At 38.7% G+C, this 19,647-nt stretch overlaps 1 protein-coding gene across 1 annotated transcript in view; it reads left to right on the top strand.

Moving 5' to 3' along the window:
* Nucleotides 1-19,647, top strand: part of CEP112 (centrosomal protein 112) — a 150,123-nt gene that overhangs the window by 23,118 nt on the left and 107,358 nt on the right. Inside the window, 10 exon segments of the mRNA XM_050319264.1 lie at nt 3,785-3,871; nt 5,714-5,813; nt 6,989-7,107; nt 8,124-8,267; nt 10,528-10,682; nt 11,035-11,164; nt 11,625-11,717; nt 12,520-12,579; nt 15,170-15,203; nt 15,206-15,248. Coding sequence (XP_050175221.1) covers nt 3,785-3,871; nt 5,714-5,813; nt 6,989-7,107; nt 8,124-8,267; nt 10,528-10,682; nt 11,035-11,164; nt 11,625-11,717; nt 12,520-12,579; nt 15,170-15,203; nt 15,206-15,248 — 965 coding nt within the window.

Below are 19,647 nucleotides of genomic sequence, written 5' to 3'. Positions count from 1 at the left end.
AATTTCTGTAAATGGGGGCAAGATGAATGTTTGTCATGAAAATGGGGAGATCACCTCCCCCACCCCCCCACCTCCCTGGAAGATTTATGGCAGCTGCAGGTTGGACTCCATCAGTTTAAATTTGACAGCTGTTAATTAAATTTTCCTGACACCTAACCTGTGCTATGAAAGGGCAGTGATAGGATGAAAAATCGTTTTTCAGGTGACTATTTACTGGTTTGGGTGGTGTTTTTGATTTTAGTTGTTTTTTTTTTTGAATGAGGAAGAAAGTGTGATGAGGCACATGAAAGCAGTTCTGCTGCTACCACCCTCCATGGCTTTAAATAACAGGGACAGCACAGATGTTTGACATCAGTATTGTTTACATGGCCTTAGGGTTTAATTGCCTCATACTCTTTGTGAGGAGGATAAACAATGACAGAAATCCAAAGGAATGATGTTCAGGCAACAGCAATGGCTGCGTTTCATACATAGTTGCAAACTTCCCAACTATAGCTAAAAAATATCTACTTGTTTGTTTGGGTTTTTTTCTCCTTGTCTGAATGGTAACATGCCAGAAATCTCCTATTTTCTGCTGCCTCTGAACTGGTGATAAAAGGTATAAACACCGACGAGCACGAGCGCCCTGAACCGCGTCTAACGAGGGGAACGGCTTCTCTAAGTTGTTTTTCTCAATTTTCCCTAAAACTTACCAAGGTCTTTGGTGCTGCTGTAGGTTATTTTGCTTCTTAATGTGAGTTTAATCAGCAAAGGCAAGCTGAAGTGCAGAGGGCACCGTGTGGAGGAGCAGCACATGGAGTCACCCAAGTGCCGCTCGGCAGGAAATGGAGCCGCGCGGAGCAGATGAGGTTGGACATTTGGGAACTGCAAACGGGCTCAGCCTGGGCTTGGTGTGGTTTTAATTTGAGCAGATAATCCTCCATCGAAATCAGTGTTTAATAACGTGCCTAAGCTTTGCAGTGGAAGGGGAGATGTTTCACTGCCAGTGGTGATGAGCCCGTTTGCTTCGCCCCGGCCCTTGTGAGATCACTGATTAAAATGTGTTTACATGACTTCATTTTTTTTTATCTTCGTATGTGGTGAGATTGGAAATGTGCCTCACAGAGAGGGTGGGTCAAAAAGCACATTTGTAAGTGAAACCAGTACTCCAGGCTTTTCTATAGGACACTGGTGGTGTCCTCAGGTTTTCTGGCTTTTCCAGCAGTTTTCCACAGAAGTGTAGGATTTTTAAACCAATTTTTACAGCATGTGCTCAAATTAACCCTTCCAGGGGTTGTGATGAACATATATGTGCATCTTGGAATTACAGAGCAGTAGAAAATTTAAATATTGTGGGAGATTTTTAATTTTATTTTATTTACCAGTTCTTCATTACGGATACAGCTTTGCTCTTAACACAAGCTGAAAACTCCAAGAGCAAATCAAGTACTGAATTTCAAACAGTTTAACATGGGGCTCCTCCCTTTTCTTCATGTAGTAGGACTGACTTCTGTGCCTTGAACACATTTTTCATGTCTGTTGTTTGGTTGCAGTTAGCTCTTCTCTTTGGAAAGAAGTCCCAAAATCTGTGAAAATTGAAGAGCTGGCCGTTCTGGTGGAAGTGGTGTAACAAATTAATGAGCTAAAATTGATGAGAACCAGTGCAAGGTGGTGCTAAGTGGGAGATTAATGAGAGGGGGAACCAGCTTCAAGTACAGGGAGTTCTGTTGTCAACCTGCAGGAGAACAACAGCCTGTGGCTGTGAGAACAATCACCAGCACTTGGAAATACATACATGTCCTTGTATAATCCAAATGGAATTTTAAGGTTTAGATTTATTTTTGTGTTCTTTCAGTTGATGGAATAATAAAACCAAGCCCAGCTCTCAGCTGATAGAAACCCACCAAGGATTAATTTTCATCCGTGCCAAGACATTCTCACTTTATTAATGAGTTTTAAATGCAAAGTGTTTGTGTGGCTTTAGTAGCTGTGTGAGGGCAGTAGCTGTACATCAGTAATTCATAAGCTTTTAATGTAATTCAAGCAGATTGGAGTCTCTTTCATGTTTAGTTTCTGGTATTTGTGTTTTTACAAGACCTTCATATTTATTTATGGAATGTTCACATGCTGTCTATCTGGAAGTGGATTACTGTGCTCTTTTTATTAAATCAACACTTATTCATCACCTGGTACTAAGATTTTCTTCTATAATGTCACTTTGTTGGAGTGATATATGCATATATTTCTTTTCATATATACATATGCGTAGATTTCACGAATAGAACATGCATTTTTATCATGATGCTTATTTTGGGGTGATAAAAGAAGTGGCTGACAGCTGAGAATATGATTTATTTTCTTTGGATTAATTGTCAATCTAACTTTTTTTTCTCCCCCCATTAATTTGCATAAGGCTGTGTACAAATAGTTGGGAGACAGGTCTCTTTATCTGTGGTGTAATAAGCAGGTTTAGAGTCAAGAAATGGAAAGAAATTACTGGTCTTCCTTCTCTTTTCAATTCTTGGGGAGTCTTCTGTGTTTACAGAGCAGCATCTTGCATTTTTGAGTCGACTTGGATTTTTGTCGCTCACGTTTTCAAGTCGTGATAGCAGCGATGTTTTCAATTCACAATAAATCTGTAACACAGGTGAACCATAGAAAAGAAATTAATAGTTTGTGCTGTGTGTAGGGTTTGTCTGTGTTAGATAAAGATTCGTGCTGGAATGGCAACTTGTGATTAGTCAAAGGAATGGAAATCATTTTGATTCCTGTGGAGTTGGTCAGTTGAGAGCATTACCAGCCAGGCTCTTAGCTGAGCTAAATGAAAAGGGGAGAGCTGAAAAATGGTGATGGAAATCCAGTGTCCAGCTCTGAGGTGAGGGAACCTCAGCTCCATGGGCTCCCAGAACATCCAAAAGGACACAAAGTTGGCCAAAGGCCACTTTATTGTCTGCTGGTGGGGTTGGTACCTCACTCCAGGGGTTTTGGTTCCCCCTTTCTAATGGGAGAGGGGCATTGGGGTCTGTCTGGAGAAGCCTCTGTGTCCCCTCTGCTTTCTGAACAGGAGAAATTAATAAATGTAGGAGTGGAATAGCCTAAATCTGAACTCAAGGTGTCACTTTTGGTTTTTAGAAGACACGAGGCACACCAAATTCCTGTCATACCTGTCCTTGTGAAAACATGCAAGAGGTTTAAAAATACTTCAGAGTTGGAAGTTTAGACTCTGAGTAAGAACTGTCAATGTATTATTGTGTCGGGGGGGTTCAAGCACTGCTTTGAACAAACACAACAGGAAATGTATTTTAGCAATCCAGTCCTTAATCCCATTATAAATCACCTTTAAAAGGAAATGTGTTTATAATGTGAACTCTATGAATAATGGAAAACAAACAAAAACAAACGTGCATCTGGGCTGAAGGACATTCTTTGTGTAAATGTAACACCTGCCTGAATGAAAGCAAGTTTACCAAACTTGGTATATTAACAAATATTGAAGGTTTTATTCTGAAGTGTTTATTTAAATTAAGGACTATAGCTTATTTTAGGCAGCAGCAGTTGTGTTTATTGCCAACTAAAACATCTTACAAATTCATTTTCTAAATAAATGCTTTAGGTTGACATCTTTCTGTAGTAGTTTTGTCAAACAGATATGAAAATATTAAGAAGCTGAATATAGATTGTTTTCAGCAGTTATTTGTGACTTCCCGTTGCCTTATTAAAGACTCAGATTAAAAGTTATGAAAAGGTCATTAGTGTAGTTCATTCTTTATTTAAATTGTCTATCTATTCTGTTTTGCTTTTAAAGCTGGAAAGGAAAATGAAAATAACAGAAGGTAAATTCCATGAAGAAAAACTGAAACTACAACAGAAGCACCATGCTGATGTTCAGAAGGTAACAAGTGTTTGTATTTTCTTCCAAAACCAATGTATTAATAACAGGGAATATGATTATCATCAATAATTAGCAGTTGTTCTTTAAGTTCTCCACAATTGCAATTGATGTTCATTGAAAGCCAGATTGTAGGTAACAGTTTGCATGAACTGATAGGAATGTGCAATATTCTATGGTAACATAAACTTAGGAAAGGGAAAACATGGGGAGAAAACAAAGGAAAATACGAGACCATTTGTTTGTTTGAACAAGAGAACTTATTTTACCAGCCCAACAATTTCTGTGTGATGAAATCACAAACTCATGGTTTTTCTTTCAGAGAGAGAGCCACCTGTATTACAGAAAAATGTGAGCAAAAAGACTTTTATGGACAAAATGCAAAATGTAACAGTAGAAAAATCCCCAAGTGTATCACACGTGTTCCTGCTCATACAGGAGTAGTGTTTGTTCTCCTGTTTCCCTTTTGACACAGAGTCTTAGAGCACAACCTGGTCACTAAACAGCCCTTTATTTATGTTTTTGTGTTGTTAAACCTGACCTGGCTCTTAATTCTTCAGCACCGACGTGACACCAGATCTACCTCTTGGGGTTCCTTTGGGGTTGTCTTCATTGGGTCACAAAAAGGATATCACAGACCACGTGGTTACTTTCAATGCCACATTTTAAACACGGGTGGGGGGGAAAATCCTGCGAGGTCCTGAGTGCCCCTGGAATTGCTCTGACCCCGGGGATGTGGTGGGAATTAAACGACGGCTGATCCCGCTGTAAGCTCTGCGTTACTCAGAACCTCTGCTTTGTTTCTTAGAGGCTGAGTCACAGCCTCGGAGGAAGTCGGTTGACACAACACTGTGACACATCAAAGCCTCCTGAAAGGATGTTAATATTTGGTCAGGTGCATGTTTGGCTCATCTGCTCTCAGAGCCTGCGAGCAGAACCGGCGAGCAAAGCTGGGAGCCGAAAGGAAGCGGCTTTGTGAGAATAAGGAACAGTTTAAATGCTTTCTCATCCCCTTGAGTTGTCAGCCCCCTCTAACTGATGTTAGAATTCCGTCTTTTGAAGTTGTTTAATAACGTTGGATATTTTAGAAAAGGTTAAATAGTGTCGTATTAATCTTTAAAGATGCAAAACGTTTATTGCAGATGGAGTAATATTGTTTTAAGATGAAAGCTTCTGTTGGATAAGAGATTTGGGGCACTGTTATAAAATTTCTGAGACTTTAATCTTTATCTTAAACACAAAGTTTAAATTAAAATACTATCTCAAAGTGTGCAAATATTTGAGGTGTTTTTTGAGCTTGTGCAGAAATGGGGGTGTAGTTACCTTCATATACTTGCTCTAGTCCAACCCATTGTTCCTTGGAATCCCTGCAAGGAGTTGCAATTGCTGAAGTACAGAAGAGTGTAATCAAGTTGACCAATTTACTTCAATATTTCTTCAACCTGCTGAGACTTTTAGGTGCTCTGAAATAGTATGGGGCAACTTAAACACAAAAAGGGAAACCGATCTTTTCTATTTGCAGTAGTAGCACCATCAAACTTGCACACTCAACAAGAGCAACGCTGGCTTTGCCCAGGTTTAAAAGGGAACAAAAAGACCCATCTTGAAACATGAAACTCCTTTATAATCTATTTCTACCTGTGTTTATCTACAACAGTCCTTTGTTTATGACTTGGCAGTCTGAGCTGTGAAAAATGGCTTAGATTTAATCTCTTAGTCCTGCACAACCCGAACACTTCTTGAAGGCAGTGCCTTGGACAGAGATCAGGGTGTATTGTCTTGTGCACTGGCTGTAGTTTTGATGTTTCTGAACTTTTGTGAAAGTATTTTAAATTGTCCCTGCAGATTTTGGATAGAAAGAATGATGAGATAGAGATGTTGAAGTACGCCCACAAAAAGAAACAAAAAGAAGCTGAGGAGGAGATCAGAAGACTGGAGAAAAAAGGTGATTTCTGTCTTTCTGGTTGTTTTCTGTGTGGTGGTATTGCACTGCACTCTGTTGAGGCTGTGGGCTTGTGTTCCTCCTTCAGACATCCCTTTCTTCTTCACTTGCAGGTCTTCACTTAATGTTTTCCTTTAGATTTTGAGAGGCTTGTCCAGTTGCCTTTGCTGTTTCCAACCCACGTATTCAGGAGGCGTGTGGTCTTTTTATACTTAACACAGGTTTTATGAGCGTCACCAAAAAAGTTTTCTTTGATGGTGCTGAAGTATTTTGACCACTTACTTCAAACTTTTTGGAATCTCTGGCCCAGAGTTAATTTCTTTATGCATTCAGTACATTTTAATCAAACCACAGTGGGTTATTTTTAAAACTATTGCGGCAAGAGATTTCAAACATGAGTAGTCTTGAATATGTCATAAGGACAAAACTTGGCCTGAGTGTGGCTTGTCAGCAGTTTTTCAGTGTTAGTTTCTTTTAGAATTCCTTGGAGTCCTTTTACACTATGGACTAAACCACAATGTAAAATAATACAGAAGTTTGGTAATCTATGTACAAAAAGGGAGAGTGTTCCATGTATATTGTTTCCTGCTCCTTGGGAAAGTAATTTGTCCAACAGGGAATCTGGTGCCTCTCTCAGTGGGTTGGTGGTTGCTCTTGGCTGGAACAGGTTGTGTTTTGAGTTGCCCCCACTTTTGCCAGAAAGTGAAAATCCTGAGTCTCTTCTGAAAAATGAATATATACCTGCTTTGTTTTCCACTGAGTCTGTCAGACTGTGAATTCTCAATGCAATCACTTGGGGAACTTAATTTTCTTCTATATATTTAGCATTCAGTCTTCACAAGAACCTTTTCACCTAAGGATGCTCATGAAATCAGCCTATTTTTTTTTTTTTAGGCTATAAGGAATTTTGCTGATGTATATTTACTCCTTCAGGAAGGCAAACTCACTCTGAAATAGCCTGTAAACAAAGCAGAAAACAGAGAGCACCTTGTAATATTGTAGTGTGCACAGAAGCAAAGTGCTAAATTTTAAAGCATTTCATGCATTAAGTATTTAAGAGCCAAAAAACCATCAGAAAGTCGGGTCAATTGGAAAGCTGACGTAAACTGGTTGTTGCCAGCACTGAACAATCCCAAAGGTACCTCTTGAATGGTTGTTTATTTTCCCACTTTTAACAGTTCAGACCGTTGTTCGTGAGTCACAAGTTGTCAGAGAAGCCAAAGAGCAGCAGATTGAGGAGCTGAAGAAGATGTGTGAGCAAAGCAATGACTCCCTGAACAATGAGTGGGAGAAAAGGGTAATGAACAGTACTTGCTTTTTGACAGATTCCTGCAGTGTTTATCTGATGTAATGCATTTTGTCACTCAGCAAAATAAATATAAGGAATCTGTTACTTTGAGAGATGTTTTTAATGCCAATTTTTATTTATTTTTTTTTTTCTGGAGTAATTAAGCCTCTTTTTGCTGATGCCTGCACGCCCACACCCACCCAGCTGGTCACCCTGTGCCTGGGGTTCATCTGGCCTCCTGGCAAGTCTCTGGATGTATTAGGGAAGTGTTTATTTCTGGTTGACCTGACATGGAATTTTAATCTGGGTAAACCTGCTGCTACCTGCTGCCACGGTGATTCCTTTGAACTCTTGTTTTTGCAATGGGTCATGAGTTCTCCCACGTATTTTTATTTATTGTTAAACTCAAGGCAGCAGCAAAGCAGGGGGAAAAGCGTGTTTATTGTGAGACAGCATCACCTTTGTCCAGATTATTGTCAGGATTTGTCTGGCTTCCCCCACTCGAGAGGGAGGGTCACAAAAAGGGCAGACCCACCTCCCTTTAGAGCTGAAGAATGCTGTGTAATTTAATTTTTTCACAGCCCTGCATCTGGAAATGATGCTGGGTTTAATTCTTGCCTTCTAAGAGATAAATCATAAATCTTGTCCTTTGTGCTGAAGACCTCGAGGCTTCAGTGTTAAATGGGCTTTTCTTGTAGAATCCAGAGTGGTTTGGTTTGGAAGGGGCCTTAAAGATCATCTCATTCCACTAGAACATTAGAGAATGGCAAAAGTATGTCTCTTAGCATTCTGTATGGATTGTTATGCCCTCTATACACTTCTAAATGACTTGCTTACATTTCTCACAGCTTTGTAGGGTCATAGCAGACCTATTTAGTGAGAAAACTTTCTAGTCTTGTTATAAAGGACAGAAATGTGACCACCTGGATTTTCCAATTGTTCTACTTATATTCCACAATAATCTAATATTTAGGAATGCTAGTTTTAGATGCCATTCATTATTCTGTGCTGTTTTTCTGATGCAGCTGCACGAGACTGTGGCTGAGATGGAGAAGGAGAAGTTCAACCTGCAGAAGAAGCACACGGAGGACATGAAGGAACTGCTGGAGGAAACCAACGCCCGGCTCCACAAAATGAAGGAGGAGTATTTGCAACAGACACAGTCCACTGTGAGTTCTGCTGTGAACATCTCACAGTGGAAAGTGTCCTTTCCAACATTCAAACCTCATGGGTTTGTGTTCAAGTGGACTGGAAGTGCTCAAGGCCAGGATGGAGCAGCTGGGGACAGTGGAAGGTATCCCTGCCCATGGCAGGGGTTGGAATCAGATGATCTTTAAGGTCCCTTTAAGGTGCCTTCCATCCCAAACCATTCCATGATTCTATGATTTGTGTACATACTTATTTTTGATGCTGCAGTGCAGTTACTCTGTCCTTTTGAGAGGACACTGTCCTTGCAGCCAATCCAGCCAAGGATTGTTTTCCCCCAGATAAAATTAATCAAAGTACATCCCTTCAATCAGTGTTACAGAGAAATATATTTGTAATGAAGGACTGACTGTACCATTTCTCACTGGTTTTGGTTCAGGTTTGCAGAACTCTTGTTTCTGTAGGTCTGTAGACTATAAAAAAGGATTTATGTAGTAGATCTGTTTTCATAGATACATGTGACTCTTTCCTTACCCACCTTCTCTTTGAATGAGCAAATGCTTGTTAGATTAAAGATCACATAAAAAGAACTTTGAAATAATGATTATTCTAATGTATTGCATTTCCTTTCTAGAATAATTATAAACATGTAATAAGGTATAATGTGGATTTTGAGCTGTTATATAAATGATGCAAAAAACTAAAAATTGACTAGTAACCTCAAAAAAGCATCCTGTACTTTTTATCAGGATGAGGCATGAAGAAAATTGAGTGAGTGAAAAGACAATGTCAAACAAAATTTATTCCTTTATTAATGAATGTTGAATTTAAAAATTAACATTCAGATCATGTCATAGGTAACAGTAAATACAGAGAAAAATGGACACAGTCTGTCAGCAAGATTGAATTTAAGAACCATCAAAACTAGACAGATCTTGCTGAGCAGCTTCTGATTTAATAATTAAACAAGGTAGAGTTCAAGGCAGGGCTTAAGATGAAAGACTAGACTGTCACTGGAAATTAGTTTTCTTTTTTTTCTCTCTCTCTTTCTTTCTGTCTCCTGATTTTATTTTTTCTTTTTTTTTTTTTTTTTTTTTCGGTTGGTATTTCAGAGTTTCCTTGTTCAGAGTTTCATGTTGTCAGGAATGCCAGTGCTGTTAGAGAGAGGAATGGGCTGAACAGTTGAACTAATGCCACAGAGCTCATAAGGAGGGGTTTGTGCACAAATATCAACTTCCCTGAGGGCCACAGGGCCAGGGAGGAGTTATGATATCTGGTGATATGCCAGGACTCTTATTTTTTTTCCTTTAAAAAGGAAAAAAAAAGAAAACCAAACAAACAGAAAACTCCAAAACAACGACAAAAAGACCAAACCAAACACTCCTTTTCCCCCCACCAGAAAAAAAACCCCAAACATTCCTGTGCATCTGGCTTTGCATTGATGGAGAACTTTGCTCTTCTGTGGTCAGGGAATATTTTAAGCTCAGGTGACCATCCAGGTGACCCTTGTGCCTGTGTGAGGTTCTGGCTTTGCTCCAGGCTCACGTCACAGTCAGTGCCAGTTGGGGCAGTGGCTGCAGGTGGCTGATGTTTGGCTTTTTATTTTGCTTTAACTGTGGGTGAAAATTCTGTTCCGTTTCCCTCATCTTCAGGCCTTTGTTAGTATAAAATTAACCATGATCTGCACATCCTGAAGGGACAACTGAGTTTTATTTTCTGACTCCAGCCTCCTGAGGAGTCCTCTCATTTCCGTGCCTGTTACCATGAATTTAGGGAAGAATGGGAAGGGGCAGAGTAGTCTCAATGCTACCTGCCTGTTCTTATTCTGCTCCTTTTTAAATTTGTTTACATTAGGAGGTGAAGTTCTAGGAAAAAGGTGCAGCTTTTAATAGGTGGGATTTATTGAAAGGAAGTCACTGTAATTAGATTAATGGAAGGTCTAAAAATCCTTTATGTGTGTTATCATGCATTACAGTTTTCCATATAAATATGTCTTCTCTTCCATTTTAAAAGATTTTCAATTTAAAAATCAGTTGCATTTGCTGTTTTGCTTAAGGGAGGAAGACATGTTACTTTGAGGGGGGGATAGACATCCATATTTTGAAGATTTATTTATGTTTTGTGCACAACCCAGAATTTCCTGTCATGATTGATGACAGCTTTGCTATTGTAACCCTTGTGCCTCTGGATCACCAAAGAACCTTGTTGCTCCAGGCTACTGAAAAACAACAGGACTATTCCCTCATTTATTCTGGGTTTCCTCAACGTGACCTGTTCTTTCAGAACGAGACTGTGCAAAAACTGGGGGCTCGTGTCCAGCAGTTGACCGTGGAGGCTGAAAATAGTCATTTACTGCATCAAAAACTGTCTCAGGAGAAGATTGAAGCAGAGCAGCGTTACGAGGACTTGTGCTCCGAACTTCAGGAGCTCAAAGCAAGGTAATAAATAAATAAATAATAAATTTTAAATAACACTTGCCAGTTTTAACACTGAAGAACGTGGAATTCCCGAGAGCAAACATTATTCATTTTGCTCCAAGAGCGCTGTGAATGTTATTTGACATTAAAAAACTTCCATGAAAACATATTAATTGATGTCCAGCTCCTTTTGGACTGACCCACCCAACCATCCTGAGGAGGGTGTTGTCTTTCCATTATTTATAAGCAGCTGGTTGTGTGACAAGGGCAGTGGCACAGGCAGGCAGTGCAGGATCTGCAGAGTTGATATCGAGCAGGAAAAATGCCAAAATATGAAAGCAATTTCCATATTCTGTTTGCTTCCTCCTTGTAGGTACAACTTGCTACAGAAAGACAAGGACCACATTATGCAGGAGTACAAGGAGAACATCCAGCGACTACAAAGTAAATTTGATGTCGATAGAGATCTCATAAAGCAGGAACAAGCTCTCTCTGCAGCTAAGGTATGATAGGCAGGAAAATGTGGCTCATTTTTTAAGCGGTCTCCTCAATATAAATATAATGCTTACGTATAAATATGAGGACCTGTTCAGTTCTCTGAGTTACTCGTGTGCAAGTTCAAATAGAGTTGAAGTTTAATTTCTCATTCCCAAATTTGACTGAAAATTCCGCAGCTGATTCAGATGAGATGCAATTAATACCCGGATCTGGCTTGTTCTGTTAAAATTCTGGATGCCAGAGGATTTCAACACACACTTCTAAGTTCACCAGAGGGCCCAAAGTGAGGTATCCCGAGCTGTAAACTCAGACAGGTGTTTGTTGGTTTTTTTTCCCCCAAGTTGATAATTTTTTTCCCAATTTTGGGCAGCTTTGAGAAATCAAATTTAAAGATGCAAAAGATGAAACTGAAGAGCTAATGAGGAGTGCAACCCCAAAATCCCTTTTTCTGTTAAATCCCTGCAGGCATCTGATGTGATTGAGGAATTACGGAGGAGTGTGACTCAGTTAAAGCAACAGTTGCAAGAATCAGAACACCAAAGGCAGCAACAGCTGAGGGTGAGCCCTGACTTTGCTAAAGGGTGACCAACCCTGTCTCCTTTTTCTTTTTTGTGATTTAAATGTTTCAATAACCATCCTAAAATGCACTTATATTTAAACATGACCTGCTTGTCTGTATTTTATTAATAGAAATATATGAAATATTACCTTTTGCTTAGAGGTTGATTTAAAAGTGGGACTGAAAGAGGTAAGGGCAGAATTTTCACAGACATCTTTTGAGTGTTTCTTGTAATGCACATGTTAAATAAAACAGTTGAATTGTGTATTGGTGGATTACAGAGAAACACGACAAAGAATGATGAATGTCTTTTTCTTTTTATCATAAACTGTAAACACTTTAAAAGTAAGTTCCCAAATTGTTTTCAATTTTGTCACTCTTTAACAGTTCAGTTCAATATTCTGCCCTCCTGTAGGCATTTAAATTAATCCTCCTATCTGAGGATAATGAGTTCCACATCTGTATCATGTATCAGTCTTGTTGGAGTTTTGGCATCTACTTCTCCTCCCAATGCCTTTCATTTCACAGTTGATATAGTACAGAATGGCATTTTAATAGCTCAGGAAAACAAGTTGCTGTTTCTCTTTAGAAAACATGAAAGTCTTGAATTTGAGATAGTTTTGTTGTTTGCTGTTGGTTGAATTTTCTTTGTATGTCAGAGAATTTTTTAATGATGATATCAAGTGGATTTTTAATTTTAGTGGGCTGTTCTATGTAATAGTAAATGTGTGTGTTTGACTGCTTTGAAATCGAAGAAAAATGTGGTTGGATTATTTAGAATACACATCTCTTCTTTTGCAGGATCAAGAATACAAGGTTCAGCAGGACAAACTTCACTGGGAGAGTGTGTATGAGAAGCAGGTAATGTTGGCAGGAAAATGAACCATCCTGTGCACACTGCCAATTTTTGGTCTGTAGAGAAGTTAAAAGTTTAAATTCTGAGACCCTCAAAGTAGTAAAATTTGGAATCCAAGCGTTTCACAAGGTTTGGAAAAAAATGTGACAAATTCAAGGAAGATTTTAAGGACAGCTATTTAAGTACAGAGATACCACCTCTAATTCTAGGAACCATCTGCCCAGTGATTCAGGCTGGGAAGGCATTCCCAAAGAATTGCCCCTGGAAACCTGTCCTGTTATTTTACACTGCCTTTGGTGGCAGCTGGTGCCAACTGCTGTTAGAGAAAAGATAATGAACTGAATGAAACTTGGCCTCTTGTCAGTGTTCAGATGTTCTTCCATACTTTCTTCTCCCAGTATATCTCTATTCCATCCTTCTCCATGTGTTCTCTATATATTGTCAACATGCATTGTTTTTACATCAGAAACTTAAAGCAAATAAAATGTAATTTTCATCAAAAACCTCTTCATCTTAACGCACTTTGCCAGTGCTGTCTGCTCTTTTAGGCTTTAAACATCAGTAGGTTTCAAATTAAACTTCAATTTTAGTGACATTATGTGTGCAACTCGTGTTCAGTCAGAGGGTGCTTAGATGCCTGTTTAATTGAAAGGATGTGTTACTCAAACATGTCACTTCCAAATGTGGCGAATTTATAACATGAAATAATGGATTGTGATCCCAGCTACTTGTCACTTGGTAATAGCAGTTGTGACATGAATTGTAGTGGGGTTTTGGTTTGAGTCAGTCCCTTCTGCTGATTTGAAGTCAACCCCCTTTTTTGGTTCCAGGATCTGCTTTGGTTTAAACCTTGCCTACGTTTGTCTCTTCAGTCAAGTCATGGGTTTTTTTATGAATGTTGAACTCAAGAAAAATCCAGTATTGGAGTAATATTGCAGGTCAAAATAAAAATTTATTGGCATAATTTGGGTATCTCGTGGTTATTGAGGTAAAGTGGGCATTGATTTATTGCAGTACATCACTCTGGTTTATAGCAGTACATCACTTCCTCTGCAGATAAGTACAGATTAAATATGTCTGGTAATGTTTCCATGTGCCAGGTAGGGTATGAAGCTGGGGCAGGGCAGGGATAGGTTGGATCTCAGGAAAAGAGAAGAGGAGCTGCAACTCTGTAAATGAGGAACCTTTTATTTTTATAAATAACTTGACAGGCAGTTTGCCTGTTCATAAATCCTGATGTAATCGTGTTCTCAAACTCGAATCTTTGAGGAAGGAGGAGAAGAAAAATACATGTGAATTATCTATGGATATAAATCCATAAAACAGGATAGATTGGCCCATAAAATACTAAAACAAACTTGCCTTCAAGTAAAGGAATCATGAAGTCTCTGGTGCAATCTGTTCACTTGAAAACCTACCCATTATCTAATAATCTTTATGAGTCTACAGTGGCTGTTGCTGTGAGGATACTTAAACATCAAACAAATAATAGGTAGTAACCCTAAATGTCACTGTTTGATTAAAGGTGCTTATCTGCTGAATCAGGAACCAGTTAGACTAAATGGCTTTACAAGCCAAGGGAACACCTGCTTTTTATAAATAATCCACTGCTTGTTTTCCAAACATTCAGCTCAGCATAGGAGCAGTGACAGATTATTCCTGAGAGCCATTCCCGAGCCAGCTGTTAAATATATAGAATTTACCAGGTTTGGCAATACCTTCTTTGCTCTGATAGACAGCCCGTGGGTTTGGGGGCTCTTGGAACACAACTAAGTGTTCAGACCATCCTGGAGTGAACACCCACAAGGAACTGCTCACAGCAGAGAACCTCTGAATTTGTTTTTTCCTTGCACTATACATTTATTAGAACACGTTTTTCTTTATTGTGGTGACTTAAAAAGCATGCAATATTACAAATGACTGCAAGTGAATAAAGGATTTCCTGTGCTTCTCATCTTGTTCCTTGAGCAATCCTAAAGCAATACAAACTTCTTGTTCTTCATCTGCCTTTGGCAGAAGATATCATGACAACTCATGGTTTGCACCACTCCTGGGAGGTTACCAAACTCAAAGATTCTTGTACCTGTTCTTTGAGTATTATTATCATCATCATTATTGTTATTATTGCTTGTTTTATTACTGTTATTCTTTAGGATGTTTATGTAAGATATTTACATTTGTTGCTTTTATTGTTGTAAGAATTGATAAGAAGTGATTGGCTTTGGGTGTTCACAAGCTGGTAAGTAGGAGCCCTGCACCCTAGAGATTAAATACATGGCACTGTTTTAGGTAGATCTCTGTGTGCTTTTCTGTACTTACCTAAAGAAAATGTAGTTCTTTTTTTTTCTGTAATTACTGATATTTCTTTACTGTAGAGAATAATATTCACTGTGAGAAGAAAAGTAGCTCTATTGGCTCATACTTCATCTCTCTGTTAATCTCTCCTTTAGCATTTTACATTATTTTAGGAATCTCTGCATCAGTGCAAAAGAAATACGCAAATAGTTTTTAGAATCAAAAATAACATTTATTTCTTCTGAACCTGTGGCGTTGTTTTAGCTAAAATATGGCTGTTTTTTTTCTTTCAAATGGCAGATTAATGTCATTCAGAACGATCTGGATAAAGAGAGGGGGATGCTCAGAAGAAAATCCGGAAACTGGAAGAGACTTTGAAGTAAGTGAATATGGAATAATTGTTGAACCATCCCTGAGGTTTTCAGGCACATTCATGTGACAAACTGAGGCTTTGTCTCATCTGATGGGCCTTCCTGGAATTTGGTTGGGTTTCCTTCCTGTTGTAAAGCTGCATCTTTGGGGTTCTCAGTCGAGCAGAAAAGTGGAAAAAAGGTAAAAGCAAGAACCAAATCACCCATATTTGTTGACTTTCAGGTGGTGGCAATTGAGGTTCCTGATGTCAGCTGCTCTTGGCCTCTTAAATAAATGGGTTCAAGTTTGGATTATTTACTTTCAATGAATCCAAAGACTTGTTGCTTGGGACTATTTTAGAGAAATGGATAAATTTGAAAGATGTGTTTGTTTAAATGATATTTTAAATTGATGTAGTATATGATGTCTGTGACTTTATATTTAACTTAATATCCATAAATTACAACTCTAATGTGGATTTTTCCTCAATGATACGACACTTTTTTGTGTGAATGCTTGTTTTTCACATGGATCTAAGGCTTGGAGAAGTGTCTGCAGCAAATAGGAGGCACTTTTTATTAATTAACTTGGTACAGCTTCTTTTGCCAACCTTGTACATTAAAAAATGAATCAGGATGCCCCAAGACTGATGTTTTGGGAGCAGGGGAGTGGTTTACACACAGCAGATACACGGAGGACAACATCAACTCATGTTGTGCTGCTTCCATTTTTGATTATCCAGACTATTATTTCCATGTGTTTATCCAGTTTAAATTCAAAGTTATGGAAATAATTTTCAGGGAAAACAGATTATTCTGAAACAAACCAGGAGTTGCTTGCTAAAACTATTCAGTTAAATATTACAATGTACCTTATCTAGGCTGAGAGAGGCAAGTGGAGATACTTTTATTCAATAAAAGTCACAGAGCTGAAGTCTGTATTTCTTTATTTCTGTAATCTCTGAGGTATTTGGCATAAATAGAGACTATCTTAAATCACTACAGACATTAATAAAAATTCCAGCTTTTAATCTTTAAATTCTTTACACTGACTATTATTTATAATTTTGGGGAGATTGAATTGTTATCAACTGCACTTAATCTTTTAGTATTTTACCATCTGATTTGCTGATAACGAAGTTGCATTAATTTTCTTCCACATCTTTCAAATAAAGTGTCAGTTTGCACTTAGTTATGTTAATAAAGTCAGTCTGACTTTACAGTCCACGGGCTGCTCGGGATGGATTCCCCATGTGGGTGCTCTCAGTGCAGAATAAACACTCTCCAGGCAGTATCTGTGGAGTGGGTGAGTGTGCTGGGGAGGGTTTGAACTTTAATTTCAGATGTTCCCTGGCTGTAGTTAAGCTTAGGTTTAGCTCTGAGTTGGAGTGAAGTTTTAGGGCCTGCGAATTAAGACGGTGTTGGCAGAGACCGATCCTGACCCTTGTGCTTTGTGTGAGTGGATCCTTGGGCCAAAACTAGGGGTGGATCAGCTCCTGGCATCAAAGAGCCCTGGAGACTGTTCAGCAGGTTAAAATTCATTTACTGTTTCCCCTACACTGAGTGGTTTATACCATTCCTGGTTTTCAATGTGTCTTCTGCTGCAAGCTACTTGCACTCCTGTTGTAGAGTGGTTGTCCCAGGTTCACTTCCATGTCCTTTGACACTCTGTTTCTCCTATACTTTCTTTCTTTCATTTAATTTTTTTGATTCAGGGTGTTGGAAAATAAGGTAGAGATTTCTAATATGTAACCATATATAACTCTCCCAATTTAAAATGGATAATGTTTTCATTTTGGAGGTAGCTTACTCTTTAATAAAAATTTATACTGCTGCTCTTTTGGCTGTTTTATAGCAGGGATTTGGGGTTAATTTTGAGATTAGTGATGGAATTAGTACTTCTAATAGGTAATTATTTTGTAATGGAATAGAAATAAAAATTAGCTTCCACGTGTGTTTTTTTTGCCTAAATGGAAACATAAGCTGGCAGATTGATCAGGGTGGATTTGTGCTCCTAAAGATTAAAAATATTGTATTTACAGAAATATGGTGCCCTAGTCTGAGCCCAGCCTTTTTTCCCTGGTTGGTTCTTTTACATTTCAGCTCTGGTGCCAAACTTCTGGGTCTGCTCTCTGTGCATTCCTGACCAGGGGTGTGTTGGTGCACGTGGCTCTTGGGAACACCCTCACGTGCCCAGGATGGAGGAACTGCTGATCCTTCAGGGGTGGCTTTCTGGAAGCCAAGCCATTAATTTAGCACCAATGTTTCTGGACAATACTAAGGTTTTTTTTTCATGTGTTTGCTTATATAGGATATGTATGTAAGTAACAGATAAGAAGCAGTGGTATTTATTGTGGCAGAAATGGATGGTTTCCTTATGGCTCTTTTTTTATCCACTGCTGCAAAAATTAGTCCTTTGAACAATCTCTTGCCATTAAGATGAGTTCATAGGATTTAATATCTTATGTAAAAATGCTTTATTTTGCTGAATTTCTTTGACTATTGTCAGAATGAAATTAAGTAACTACAAGCTAAGGCAGACGCAGTAAATCTTGGGAAAACAACCTTGTCTTGCATGAGATGGGTGAAAATATAGTTCAGCATCTTCAATAGAAACAGTGCCTTGTGGAATTGCACCTCAGAACCCAGTAGGTGCATCAGTGATTTCTCATAAACTACTTTGATGTGAATGCACTTTGATTCCGAAATGGCCACAGGATTATACCTTGAGGAGCTGGTGAGCTGCAAGCACAAGGAAAGGGAAGTGGCAGACATTTTAGTGGGATTATTTTATTATTACCATCATTATTTTTCCAGTGGTGTGACAGCAAACAGTGCAATTGCAGTTTCAAACGTATCCACACCGATGCAGAATGAAAGTGATTTGAGACATTGTGTGGAATAGTAAAATCCACATTTCTAAAAGTACCTTTCCCTTCAAGAAAAAACTGTGTTGCCACAGTTTGAATACAGAAGAGAGTTTACAGAGTTTATGGAAGGCTTTTTTTTTTTCCTCTTCTGAAGTTTATGGTAGAAATATCTGTCAAACCCAAATCTTTTTGCAAAGGAGTTGCTCGAACGCTCCCGACTGTTGGTGGTGACTTGGAGATATTAAATTCCTATTTACTTCTGCAGTGCATGTCACAGGCATTGCCTAATAGCAAAAGTCACTCTTAAGAAGTGCTCCAAGGGTTTTTCTAGAATGTCCTTTAAATGGCATTTCTACAAGAACAAAGTTTTCTTAAAAAGCTTCTCTGTAATTACTTGGGGGGAAAGGTTGTTTCTCTAATCCCTGTGGTTTGGTTGCATAAAATGTGTCAGCAGAGTGGGTTGCAAATAGGCTCAATCTCTGCAGTTCTTATCTCTTGTATTAAGCAGAGGAGTAGGAAATAAAGAGGTATATAATTTGTCACAGTACAAGCTGAGCAGGAGTAAAGCAGAAAAATAAGAAAAAAAATCTGTACCCATTTGTTGCTGGAGAAGTTTTATTGCTGACTTTATACAATGTTGTTATCCAGAACAGCTCCCAACATCAACTGCTATGTCTTGCTCTGTGGAATTGGATGCTTATTTATTAAATATGTTTATTTTGCCTCTGCTAATCAGATTCTTTCATATTTTTAATTTATTTGGCTGTAGGGAAATATTTTCCATTTTACTGAAGATTACAACCACGACACCAGCTCATTTGTCACTGAACCACTTCCCTTCTGGAGTCATCACAGGATGGTTTGGGTTGGAAGGGACCTTAAAGATCATCTTGTTTTACCCCTTGCCATGGGCAGGGACACCTTCCACTAGCCCAGGTTGCTCCAAGTCCCATCCAGCCTGGTCCTGGACGCTTCCAGGGATGGAGAGTAATAAGTTTACAACTACATAGATGTGTAAAGTTTGTCAATCTTGAGTCTCAGAGATTTTGGACTAAATTATTAACATACTGGGACATGCATGGAAGTGCAGAAGCACCTTGTGCTGGTTTCTCAGAATGATAGTTGTGATGATTCTCATTTACTGGAGATGATGATGGGATCTGATTTAATGCTTTGCATGTCTCATACACAAATGAGTATTCCCTTATGTTTCTAAAAGGCACCTTTCCTGAGTTCTTGTTCTTCTCTTCTGTAGTGTGATTCAAGGAAACAATTTTTTTAAAAGTCCCATTAGGAGCAATGAAGTGAAACTCCACCTGTAGAGGTGCAGGCATTGTAGCTGAACACTGCAGAGTCAAGGAATGGGTGCACAACATCTCCAGTCTGATGATTCACAACCTTCTCCTCTCAGTCTTTGCCTTTTTTTTTTTTTTTTTTTTTTGAAGCCTGTCTGTGGAGCCAAATCTCAGCCCTTTGCAAGTGGGGATGACACAGAGCAAATGCTGAGCAGCTGCTTTATTGCAAGTCACTTAATAAAATTGTTTGTTTACATAAGGAA

Source organism: Myiozetetes cayanensis, unplaced genomic scaffold (assembly GCF_022539395.1).
Source record: "Myiozetetes cayanensis isolate MyiCay16 unplaced genomic scaffold, myiCay2020 scf22, whole genome shotgun sequence".
In the NCBI taxonomy this organism is placed as follows: Eukaryota; Metazoa; Chordata; class Aves; order Passeriformes; family Tyrannidae; genus Myiozetetes; species Myiozetetes cayanensis.
This window is presented reverse-complemented; position numbering and strand designations above follow the sequence as displayed.